The following is a 12,680-nucleotide window of genomic DNA, read 5'->3' as shown; positions in this document are numbered from 1 at the left end:
TTCTAAAACATATGATCTTGTAGGCCAAGTTGATCAGTGTCCTGGCCTGGATTGAGACGGTTGTGGTACAAATTTAGAAAAATTCTAATAATGAGTCATCTAAAACTTTATTCTATGTCTGAAACTATTCTGTATCGTAGACTACAGGTAGGTGCTAGTGACTGTAAAGATTTAATAAAAAATCTGTTTTTGTTTTCAGTTCTTACACCAACACAAATTCGACGGTGTTGATTTGGACTGGAATCGCCCGGCTTATGGATTAGGGTCCAAACCGGAAGACAAAGACAACCTGGTCAAGCTGGTGCGAGACATGAGGGAAGGGTTTGTATCAGATGCTGAGGGAACCCCCGAGCTTCTGATCTCGATGTCGGTGCCCAGAGAAAGGGCCATCATAGAAAAGGGATACAACATACCAGAACTTAACAAGTGCGTTGTTTTATTTCTGGTTTGAATTTTTACACTACCATAATTTTATCAGAACTTTGAAACTGTATAAAACCACTTCGACCTTTAATAATTTATAAAAACAAATATTTGCCTCATATCATCGAGTTTCCAAAAAAATGAAATTTTCCCTTAAAACGTTATTAAACTTGAAAAATTACGACATCTTTCCAATGAAATTATAAAAATACAAGACACGTTACATTCATACTAATCGAACAAAAATATTGCATCGCTTATGAAAAGGATAGCCATTAAAATAATATTTATGTGCGAATGAAACGGCCTGCCAAAGTATGTCCGTTGGACCTAATTAAATCCAATTTAAAATTAAAAATTCATTTTACTTGAATAATTTTACGCACTACTCAAGAATATAAATTCAAATTATGCGAGCATTCACGGACAGCCAAAATTAGAAAATTTTAGACAAATTATTATTATTTTTTTTGAATAATTTCAGATATGTAGATTGGATGGATATCAAATGCTACGACTACCATTCAGTTCTGGATGAATTGGAGGTTCACCATCACGCCCCCTTGTACGCCACCAACACTGACCCCAACGACATACTAAATGTTGTAAGTATTGATTACAACATATAAGTAATCTCCAATTTCACCAGCCTCACGATATTCCACAAATGGGGATACCATATTTCCATAAATTCTATACTTGTTGTTCTGTGAACGGCAGACATTGCATTCAAAAGTATCGTTTCTAATTTTCTCTTTTATTATCAAAACAAAAATTACATCTAAAATCATAAGATTTGTACGTAGGTACTAAAATATGTACCTAATTTATTAATAGACACACAGATTTTAAATTAAAAAAAAAATATTCTCTAATGGATCATTAAAACGGCCACCATCTTAAACTGCAACCGGAACGTAACAAACAAATTTGAAGATAGATTAAATGCTAATCGGTCGAGTTAAAAAATTACTTCAATACATACTTTAAAATGTCCTAATTAAAGAGTTTATAAATAGAGTATTAATGTTAAGAATTATGATAGTTAAGCAAAAAAGTCTAAACAATTTTAGACAGAGCGCTAGAGGTGGGCTGCAAGGCTTATAATTGTTAATACAAACCTAATGGCCTCTTCTATATTTTTAAAGTATTATATATTTCTCACAATATCCCTTTAAATGTATGAAATAAAACCAACCCTTACAAGATAGGGTTGCAATGATGTCGGTCGTCGTTTGCGGTAATATGTAGGCTATGCGCTGCATATGAGGTTCATCAGTTCAGACAGCAAGGCTGGAAAAAGTGCGACACGTAAGTCGGTCGCTTGTAGTAATATGTAATTGAATGAATGAAGAGCTGTAGTGTCACGCACAAAGACCATCGGTCTAGCTCTTTAGCGATAACGTGCTCGGTCGACCGACGATTCACGTGGCACTATTTACAGCCTTATATCGCTAGAGATGCTAGGGTAGCATGTTGCCACCATAATGAACGAAGAATATCAAAATCTGGACGTATTACGATTCTAGAGTGTTTGGTTCCATTGACTCCGATCATTTGCGACTCGTTATCTGTTAAGTATATTATTATGTTTACACATTTTTGTTTTGTTTGATGATTAAATTGTTGTATCAAATTTCAGAACAACACTGTGCAGTACTATATCGACGCGGGGGTGGACAGAGAAAAGTTGGTGTTAGGTATTCCAACCTTTGGGCGTTCGTACACCTTAGCCAACCCTGAAGAAACCGCGATAGGGTCGAATTCCACCGGACCTGGGGAGAAAGCTCCATTCACCAACGAGTATGGATACATGGCTTATTATGAGGTTGGTTTTCTTATATATTCTTTGTAATTCAGAATCGTCCAACCAAATTGGTGTAGGGACCCAAAACCAGTGAATTACATATGGTTTTGGTAAATGCAAATTTAAACATTTCATTAGTTTCAAATTTACATATTTGTACAATTACCATTTGATTAAAATTTCTATCATTATAAATTTTTTTCTAAATTCCTTATCCAAGAAACAATATTTTTAGTATTGTCATACAGCGTACATAATGGAAATTATTATAACCTACAATGTTCTTATGTCTTCTTGATAAACTTAAATAAAAAAAATTTGGATACAACACATATCGAGATCTGAATAGAAAAAAACACCAAAAGTAGGATTAAATAGAAACCACACAACTGCGCTATAAACACCAAAACAGGTAAACGTCATTTTGCTGTTATATCATCGCCACTGATAATACTGCCAGAAGTTTTAACGGATCACATAATACGCGCTCTGTCTCGAGCAGGTAGTCAGGTAGATTGAGGGCGACATTTTGGCTTCTCTAGCCGGACTCTCTCAACCCAACATCTTGCACCGTAGTGGAAGGGATGCATTCATACATCCATCACTCCTAGACACACTGACCCCCAGATTCCAACCCACCCATCACACCCTTTTCGTTCTCAGAACTTCCTCTCCTTCCTTTCCCTAAAAAGAACTTCCACACAGCATCCCCAAAGATGACAGGCCCTGAGGGATTTTTTCCTCAGGACCTCCTGTGTGGAGCTAATGTAAAAAAAATTCAGGTGTCCCAATAGGCTCCAAGCATTGGCGACGTGTGAGAATTTTTTTTTGTCGTTTTTAATTGATAAAATCATCGGCCAATAAAATAACATCTACAAACGACAAATCCATTAAATTTTAAATACGCAAAAGAAATCTTCAGCACGGGAGATCATTGTGTCATTATTATCAATTTTAAAAAAAGAAGATAATTACAAAAAAATTTAACTACAATCACTTATTGTGTAAAAGCCCTATGGGTATGTATAAAAATTAATTAAAGGAATGTTATAAATGATCAGATTTGCGAGGACTTGAAGAGTGGAGAGTGGACTGTGGAGCGGCCATTCCCAGAAGCAATGGGCCCATTCGCCTACAAGGGGAGGCAGTGGGTGGGATACGACGACGTGCAGAGTGTTGAGATGAAGGCTCGGTACGTCAACCAACAGGGGATGGGAGGTAAATATTGATAGCTTTTTTCGTAAACTTTATTCTAGCGTTAACATACTGAAAGACTATTTGTATTTTTTTATATATTTTTTTAAATTTGTTGATTTCCAAGAGAGTGTTAGTAAACTATATATTTTTTAAATTTTTACTTTTTAGGTGTCATGTTTTGGACCATCGACAATGATGATTTTCATGGAACATGTCACGGAAAAACGTTCCCACTGGTCAACGCTGCGAAAAACGCTCTCATGAATAAATCTGTGTAAGTAATAATTATTAAAAAAATATATTTCAATAGTAGCAGTGTATATAAAATACAAAATACCAACTTTCTGGTATTATAATATTGGTGGTGCGCAAATCTTTCGTTCGCAATTGTGCGGAGATTGAGGAGATGCGGTAAAGACTATATTTTTTACAGGAGAGGAAAGATTGGGAAAGAGTACCCCTAGGTCTGGTCCTCCGTAGCCGCTGGTTCCTTTTACAAAAATCAGTTTAAATATAAACAAGGCAATTCCTTTTGACACTTTGTTCACATAACATAAAACAGTGATGTTCACTGAGGCGGGTTAAATGTTTCACTTGACCATGTGATATTCCAAAAAATCACAGCCGTGTTTACATCTGCGGGTATTCACAAAATGACACGACAATTCTTCTCGGTCACCAAAATGCAACAATAATACTGTTCCTTGTCATTTGGCCCGGATCAGCAGGAAAGGAGACAAGGGAAAAGGGGGGTGAAGGGTACACCTTTAAGGCTATTCAATTAAAACCTCACGCGCAACTAAGTATCTTGAACAGAGACCAGGTAAACGCTTTATAAATGTGTATAGCCCGGTTGAAGTTTAGGGATAAGCAAAATGTGGTAGGTAGATCTTGAAATAAAGTAACCTTTTTAAAGCACAATGTGTTGTTTTTCATGATACTAAAATATTACAGTAAAATGTGTTGGGTTTCATGATACTAAAAAATTACAGCACAGTGTGTGGTTTTTCATTAGACTAAAATATGACGGCACAATTTGTTGGGTTTCAGGATACTAAAATATTACAGCACAACTTGTTGGGTTTCGTGATACTAAAATATTACAGCACAATGTGTGGCGTTTCATGATGACCATTGAACTAATTGCAAGATTCTATCCGAATTAAATGCAATCTAGATATTGTCTTTCAGTTGAAGTATGATACAGTTTAAAATTCGTAAATTGAAATGTTTGAATTAGCTCAGTGGTCAGAGCATTTCCCTCGCAAGGAAGAGATCCTGGGTTAAATTGGTAGATGCGACTGAATCTTTTTCTTTCTTTGCTGTTTTACATCATGTGAAGTGTTGAAAGATTAAATATTACAGTTTGAGATTTTATTCATTAAGTTATTCCACTATAAAAATTAATATTCTTTCAGCGTTCCATCGGTTACAGAAGTTATCCAAACATCAGACAGCGTTCCATCAGTTACAGAAGTCATCCAAACATCAGACAGCGTTCCATCAGTTACAGAAGTCATCCAAACATCAGACAGCGTTCCATCAGTTACAGAAGTCATCCAAACATTTACAGAATCACCTGAAATTACAACTAAATCTTTACCCACTTTTAGAAAAGGACCCAATGGTAAGGGAAATTCAATATAAATTAAAAATTAAGGAAAGGGAATGAAGAAACCTATGAAAAAATATGCAAGGAAATTTTATCCTATTTATACTTAGCATACTATGTTTGTTTTTCATTCTTACCGGTATGACAACGAATTGAATCGCCATAAATATAAATTAATTTATCATTGGAGAAGAAGAAGATATTAATAATTCTGAATAAATATAATGTAATTTCGTGGCACAAAACTGTTTAGTATACGATTAACCGTGTTTACTCACAGTAGAAATATCCTAGTTTGTGGTTCAAATAGGAGTCTATTTGAACAATATATTCACAGTGTTGGAGTATCCGTTTTATGATATGGCTTTAGTGCCTGGTTCTAACCACAGTATTACATATAAACTTTTAACTGGATGACTGTACCTTATAATGTATAACTGGGGGTAAAGTGCACTAACTTCGGGAGGTGATTCAACATGACGGTAGAAGTAAAAAAGATAATTTTTTTTTTAGAAATTCCAACTTTTTTTCTCATACTAATACATTTTTCCATATAAAAAGATTTATTTTCCCAAACGAACAATTCATCTTTTTTTACCTAAAAACTACATTAAAACGTTGGAATTTCGAAAAAGTTATTCTCTTTTCTACTTCTAAAATCATGAAGAATCACCTCCCGAAGTTAACGCACTTTACCCCCGGATACCCTGTATAGGCGTCTAATGGTGTATTTTCAAAAACTAAGAATACGGTAAAAATGTGTGGAAGATTAAAACTTTATTTTTCTGATTCTGATTATAGTACAAAAAATATCTCAATTTAATATTATGATTTCTAAAACCCCATATTTCGTAACGGTTCCAACTGGCTACAACGTCATTATGACATAGAAACTGCCAAAAGCTGGTGAGATAGCTGTCACCAAAGTTGCCCAACGTGACGTCAACCCCGCCAAATTCACATATAAAATTCGTTTTGGCGGCAAATAGAAAATTCAGCTCTCAGTATAGTAATGTTGCTTGAAATGGCGTCAACCGTGTTTAGCCTGAACAATACACGGACCACGCAATAACGACTATTGATAATTTAATAAGAATCTCTTCATGTTCAAGATTCAAGTCCGGTTAAAAACGGTATTGCAGGCCTCGCGAACGAATTAACAGGTTTCCTGATAAACTTTTGGTAAATAACGTATACATTATCTTGGATACCTTGATAATATGTCATGACGAAACGCAAAACTATTCGAATTTTTATGAACAATCCATAGAACTTACTTCACACTTACTTCATTATAACAGCATTCCCTAAATGGGGAGATGCCACAGGCACAGATCATTTGGGCTAATCACGTGTTAAAGGCCAGCACTAAAAATATGCACTCTGTAGTCTGCAAGGAATGAGGAATACTGCAAATGATTTTTCCGTAAATTCTAAACGAGCAATTAGGAAAATGCATAAAGTTTCTATTATAAAAATAGTTATTGAACTGTAAGTTTTTAAGTTCAAGAATACAAAATACGTTCTGGAAATTTAGATAAACCACTCGAAAATGCCAGTAAAATACTGAGAGTAGTTACCTAACGCTGGCCGCTAGAGGCGATAGTGTAGCATGCTGATATTCCTTCCAGAAAATGGCGGTAAAAAATTATTCAACCATATACCGGATTCCAAGTGTAAAATTTATTTGGTTGATCAACTTTTATTGAACGGCACTATTTCTCACATAAGAATTTGAGCATTTTTGTTGAAAGACGGTTCACACTATTTGTCAATATGCTTTCAAGTGTCGACAAAGAGTCGAGTTGATCATATGGGAAATGTCAGAAGTTGTAGGTATTGTCTTTATTCTGCAGACAGCTTGGATTTTATTTAATAGAATTTACAGATATAAATATAATAATATTGTTTCCCATATGTGGGGATATTAGAGCTGTCTCACAAATTCCATTCATAAAAGGTATACATTAAATAATGAAATGAATAGGTGAAGCAAAAAAAAATATATCTTTAGTAAAACATTATTGACATTGGTTTTGGTTTACAGAGGCAGTTACAGACCGCGTGGTGTGCTATTACACCAACTGGTCAGTCTACAGGTCTGGGGTAGGGAGTTTCCCCCCCACGGCCATCGACCCCCATCTCTGCACTCATCTCATCTACGCCTTTGGAGGCTTCACTAAGAAAGGGGTCATCCAACCCTCCGACAGCTGGCAAGATATCGACAAGGGTGAGTTCTGCAATTTATCTTTTAACGATAAAACACCTCATCTATGCCTACGTAGATTTCATCAAGTTGGGATCATTCAACCCCGCAACGGATGGCAAGATGTCGACAACAGTAATTTCTGTTATTATATATCTTCTAGCAATAAACAACCCCATCTATGCCTATGGAGACTTCATAAATGGGGGATCATCCAACCCTCCGAGAGCTTGCAAGATGTCGACAAGGATAACTTCTGCTATTTATCTTCTAACAATAAACAACCTTACGCAGACTTCATCAAGTAGGGGGTCATTGAACCCACCGATAGCTTTCAAGATGTTGACATGTAAGTTCTGCTATTTATCCGACCCACCAACAGTTGCAAGATATCGACAAGGGTAAGTTCCGAAACCCACCGAAAGCTAGCAAGATATCGGGTAAGTTCTGCTATTTACCTCATAGCAATTAACAACCTCATCTATGCCTATGGAGTCTTCATCAAGTAGAGAGTCATTCAAACTCCTACAACTGATAAGATCTCGACATCTAAGTTCTGTTATTTATTTTCTAGCAATAAACAACCTTATCCATGCCCACAGAGACTTCATCAAGTAGTGGTTCATCCAAACTAAGACTGCTGAATTTTTAAAGTAAAAAGTCATGAAAGTTTCCACCTGAAAACTGATCTATTTACTATGTTAACACGTTTTCATTTAGATAGTTAACTGAAGGGAATTGAAAACAGTAGAGTAGAATTACTTTAAAACAAGCTTGTGCAGTGCATATTGTATCGTTTTTAGACTATTTAGAACCAATTTGAGTGACTACTGGGGAGCACAGAGCACAAGCGAAAATTATTTTATTAATTTATTTGCTTAACTTTTTGTTTTATTTAGACGGGTATGCCCAATTCACGGGTCTAAAAAACACCAACCCTAACCTGAAAACGCTGATTGGAATCGGAGGATCAACAGAGGGATCCGCCACATTTTCACACATCGCCTTTGATGACGAAAGGCGGAAGGAGTTTGTACAAAATGTTATAAAGGTATGATATTATATGGTTAGCTGTGACATGGCTCGCTTATAACTTGGTATAAGAGGATCGTATATACATAATGCTTATGGAACAATTTCATGATATTTTGTTTAAGAAGGGTTTCATTTAATAATAACTATTCTGAGTTTGCTAATCGTTTGTTGGAAACAACATAGCTTCAATAAAAAATAGTATTGTGAATTCAGTAAAAAAATAATAGTATTCTGTAAATCATCATTGCTAACCGTATTTCCTTATTTTGACTTCTCCTACTCTCCCTCCTTCAACTCTCCACCCCCAACCAGAAATGTCTAAATTATATATGTACTTTTAGGTTAGTTTTAAAAACGCAAGTTAATGTATCGATACCGATAGCGAAATATCAAAAAAAAATTAAATATAAATTACAAAATAAAACTTTTCTAAAACATATGATCTTGTAGGCCAAGTTGATCAGTGTCCTGGCCTGGATTGAGACGGTTGTGGTACAAATTTAGAAAAATTCTAATAATGAGTCATCTAAAACTTTATTCTATGTCTGAAACTATTCTGTATCGTAGACTACAGGTAGGTGCTAGTGACTGTAAAGATTTAATAAAAAATCTGTTTTTGTTTTCAGTTCTTACACCAACACAAATTCGACGGTGTTGATTTGGACTGGAATCGCCCGGCTTATGGATTAGGGTCCAAACCGGAAGACAAAGACAACCTGGTCAAGCTGGTGCGAGACATGAGGGAAGGGTTTGTATCAGATGCTGAGGGAACCCCCGAGCTTCTGATCTCGATGTCGGTGCCCAGAGAAAGGGCCATCATAGAAAAGGGATACAACATACCAGAACTTAACAAGTGCGTTGTTTTATTTCTGGTTTGAATTTTTACACTACCATAATTTTATCAGAACTTTGAAACTGTATAAAACCACTTCGACCTTTAATAATTTATAAAAACAAATATTTGCCTCATGATCATTGAGTTTCCAAAAAAAAAATTTCCTTCGAACATTATTAAACTTACGACATCTATCCAATGTAATTATAAAAATAAAAGACACGTTACATTCATACTAATCGAAAAAAAATATTGCACCGCTTATGAAAAGGATAGCCATTAAAATAATATGTATGTGCGAATGAAACGGGCTGCTAAAGTATGTCCATTGGACCTAAGTTATGTATCTTCACTCTATTAATTAATTCGTCTAAGCATTTAAACAAAAGAAGTACATGTTTAGCAATAAATAATTATCAATTATTAAAATAATTTTGGTACCTACTTTATCTCTTGTCTGTTATGATTAACACTTATCGGTTCCAATTTAAAATTAAAAATTCATTGTACTTGAATAATTTTACGCACTACCCAAGAATATACGTTCAAATACGCGAGCATTCACGGACAACCAAAACTTGAAAATCTTAGTCGAATTATTATTATTTTTTTTAATAATTTCAGGTATGTAGATTGGATGGATATCAAATGCTACGACTACCATTCAGTTCTGGATGAATTGGAGGTTCACCATCACGCCCCCTTGTACGCCACCAAAGCTGACCCCAATGACATACTAAATGTTGTAAGTATTGATTACAAAATATTAGTAATCTCCAATTTCACCAGCCTCAAAACATTCCACAAATGCGGATGCCATATTTCCATAAATGCTATACTTGTAGTTCTTTGAACAGCAGACATTTCATTCAAAAGGTATCAAAACAAAAATATACATAAAGAAAATATATATAAATTTCGGTGAAGAAAAAAAACATAAGATTAAGATAAATTTAAACTAAAAATATAGATTTAATATAGAATTGAAATAGGTTAAAACCAGTATATTTATATTACATGTTGTGTGTTTGTGAGTGATGTGTGTTTTATATTGGTTTTTTGTGTCATGTGTATGTTTTATTATTTTATGTTATGAAATTTTGGTAATATTGTCTTTTTTGTTCTTCCATTTTATAATTTTGGGTATGAATTTATTTTTGTTTTCCTCAATTTTATTTTCAAGTGTTAGACTGTTGAATGCTTTTATAGCATGGTATTGATAGTGTCTTTGCCCAAAGCTTGTATTTAGCGTCAATAATGTCGTCTTGCAATATTGTCAGTCGCCGCTTGCGGTAATATGTAGGCTATGCGCTGCGTATGAGCATCATCAGTCCAGACAGTAAGGCAGGAAAAAATGCGACATGTAAGTCGGTCGCTTGTAGTAATATGTAATTGAATGAATGAAGAGCTGTAGTGTCACGCACAAAGACCATCGGTCTAGCTCTTTAGCGATACGTGCTCGGTCGACCGATGATTCACGTGGCACTATTTACAGCCTTATATCGCTAGAGATGCTAGAGTAGCATGTTGCCACCATAATGAACGAAGAATATCAAAATCTGGACGTATTACGATTCTAGAGTGTTTGGTTCCATTGACTCCGATCATTTGCGACTCGTTATCTGTTAAGTATATTATTATGTTTACACATTTTTGTTTTGTTTGATGATTAAATTGTTGGATCAAATTTCAGAACAACACTGTGCAGTACTATATCGACGCGGGGGTGGACAGAGAAAAGTTGGTGTTAGGTATTCCAACCTTTGGGCGTTCGTACACCTTAGCCAACCCTGAAGAAACCGCGATAGGGTCGAATTCCACCGGACCTGGGGAGAAAGCTCCATTCACCAACGAGTATGGATACATGGCTTATTATGAGGTTGGTTTTCTTATATTTTCTTTGCAATTCAGAATCGTCCAACCAAATTGGTCTAGGGACCCAAAACCAGTGAATTATAGTTTTGGTACATGCAAATTTAAACATTTCATTCGTTTCAAATTTACAAATTTGTACAATTACCATTCGATTAAGATTTCAATCATTATAATTTTTTTCTAAATTCCTTATCCAATAAACAATATTTTTATTATTGTCATACACCGTACCTAACAGAAATTAATCTTACCTACAATGTTCTTATGTCTTATTAATAAACTTAAATAAAAAAAATCTGGATACAACACATACCGAGATCCGAAGAGAAAAAAACACCAAAAGTAGGATTAAACAGAAACCACACAACTGCGCTAAAAACACCAAAACAGGTAAACGTCATTATGCTGTTATATCATCGCCACTGATAACACTGCCAGAAGTTTTAACGGATCACATAATACGCGCTCTGTCTCGAGCAGGTAGACAGGTAGATTGAGGGCGACATTTTGGCTTCTCTAGTCGGACTCTCTCAACCCAACATCTTGCACCGTAGTGGAAGGGATGCATTCATACATCCATCACTCCTAGACACACTGACCCCCAGATTCCAACCCACCCCTCACACCCTTTTCCTTCTCAGAACTTCCTCTCCTTCCTTTCCCTAAAAAGAACTTCCACACAGCATCCCCAAAGATGACAGGCCCTGAGGGATTTTTTCCTCAGGACCTCCTGTGTGGAGCTAATGTAAAAAAAATTCAGGTGTCCCAATAGGCTCCAAGCATTGGCGACATGTGAAAATTCTTTTTTGTCGTTTTTGATTGAAAAAATCATCGGCCAATAAAATAACATCTACAAACGACAAATCCATTAAATTTTAAATATGCAAATGAAATCTTAAGCATGGGAGATCATTGTCTCATTATTATCAATTTTAAAAAAAAGAAGATATGTAATTACAAAAAAATTTAATTACGATCACTTATTGTGTAAAAGCCCTATGGGTATGTATAAAAATTAATTAAAGGAATATTATGAATGATCAGATTTGCGAGGACTTGAAGAGTGGAGAGTGGACTGTGGAGCGGCCATTCCCAGAAGCAATGGGCCCCTTCGCCTACAAGGGGAGGCAGTGGGTGGGATACGACGACGTGCAGAGTGTTGAGATGAAGGCTCGGTACGTCAACCAGCAGGGGATGGGAGGTAAATTATTTTAGCTTTTTGCGTAAACTTTATTCTACCTTTAACATACTGAAAGACTTTTTGTATTTTGAATATATTTTTGTTAAATTTATTAAAATTCCAAGAGAGTGTTAGTAAACTATATATTTTTTAAATTTTAATTTTTTAGGTGTCATGTTTTGGACCATCGACATTGATGATTTTCATGGAACATGTCATGGAAAAACGTTCCCATTGATCAACGCTGCGAAAAACGCTCTCATGAATAAATCGGTGTAAGTAATAATTATTAAAATTTTCATTTCTAGTTTCAAAATCTGGTAGGTAGATCTTGAAACAAAGTAACCGTTTTAGAGCCACCAAAATATTACAGCACAGTAAGTTGTGTTTCATGATACTAAACTATTACAGCACTGTGTTGTATTTCATGATACTAAACTATTACAGCATAATGTGTTGTATTTCATGATACTAAAATATTAAAGCACAATGTGTTGTATTTTATGATAC

The 12,680-nt window shown here is 35.2% G+C and overlaps 1 protein-coding gene across 1 annotated transcript in view; it reads left to right on the top strand.

The window, feature by feature from the left end:
* Window positions 1-12,680, top strand: part of LOC149420568 (putative chitinase 10) — a 76,644-nt gene that overhangs the window by 24,230 nt on the left and 39,734 nt on the right. The window contains exons 5-17 of the mRNA XM_089636384.1: window positions 200-426; window positions 908-1,028; window positions 2,066-2,251; window positions 3,292-3,448; window positions 3,596-3,701; window positions 4,846-5,054; window positions 7,087-7,269; window positions 8,145-8,296; window positions 8,907-9,133; window positions 9,740-9,860; window positions 10,809-10,994; window positions 12,035-12,191; window positions 12,340-12,445. Of these exons, the coding sequence (XP_089492510.1) occupies window positions 200-426; window positions 908-1,028; window positions 2,066-2,251; window positions 3,292-3,448; window positions 3,596-3,701; window positions 4,846-5,054; window positions 7,087-7,269; window positions 8,145-8,296; window positions 8,907-9,133; window positions 9,740-9,860; window positions 10,809-10,994; window positions 12,035-12,191; window positions 12,340-12,445 (2,138 nt within the window). The remainder of the gene's footprint in view (window positions 1-199; window positions 427-907; window positions 1,029-2,065; window positions 2,252-3,291; window positions 3,449-3,595; window positions 3,702-4,845; window positions 5,055-7,086; window positions 7,270-8,144; window positions 8,297-8,906; window positions 9,134-9,739; window positions 9,861-10,808; window positions 10,995-12,034; window positions 12,192-12,339; window positions 12,446-12,680) is intronic.

This window comes from Hesperophylax consimilis, chromosome 10, assembly GCF_061612785.1.
Source record: "Hesperophylax consimilis isolate HC1 chromosome 10, BYU_Hcon_1.0, whole genome shotgun sequence".
Lineage (NCBI taxonomy): Eukaryota > Metazoa > Arthropoda > Insecta > Trichoptera > Limnephilidae > Hesperophylax > Hesperophylax consimilis.
Note: the sequence above shows the minus strand (reverse complement) of the source record. Positions and strands in the feature narration are given on the sequence as shown.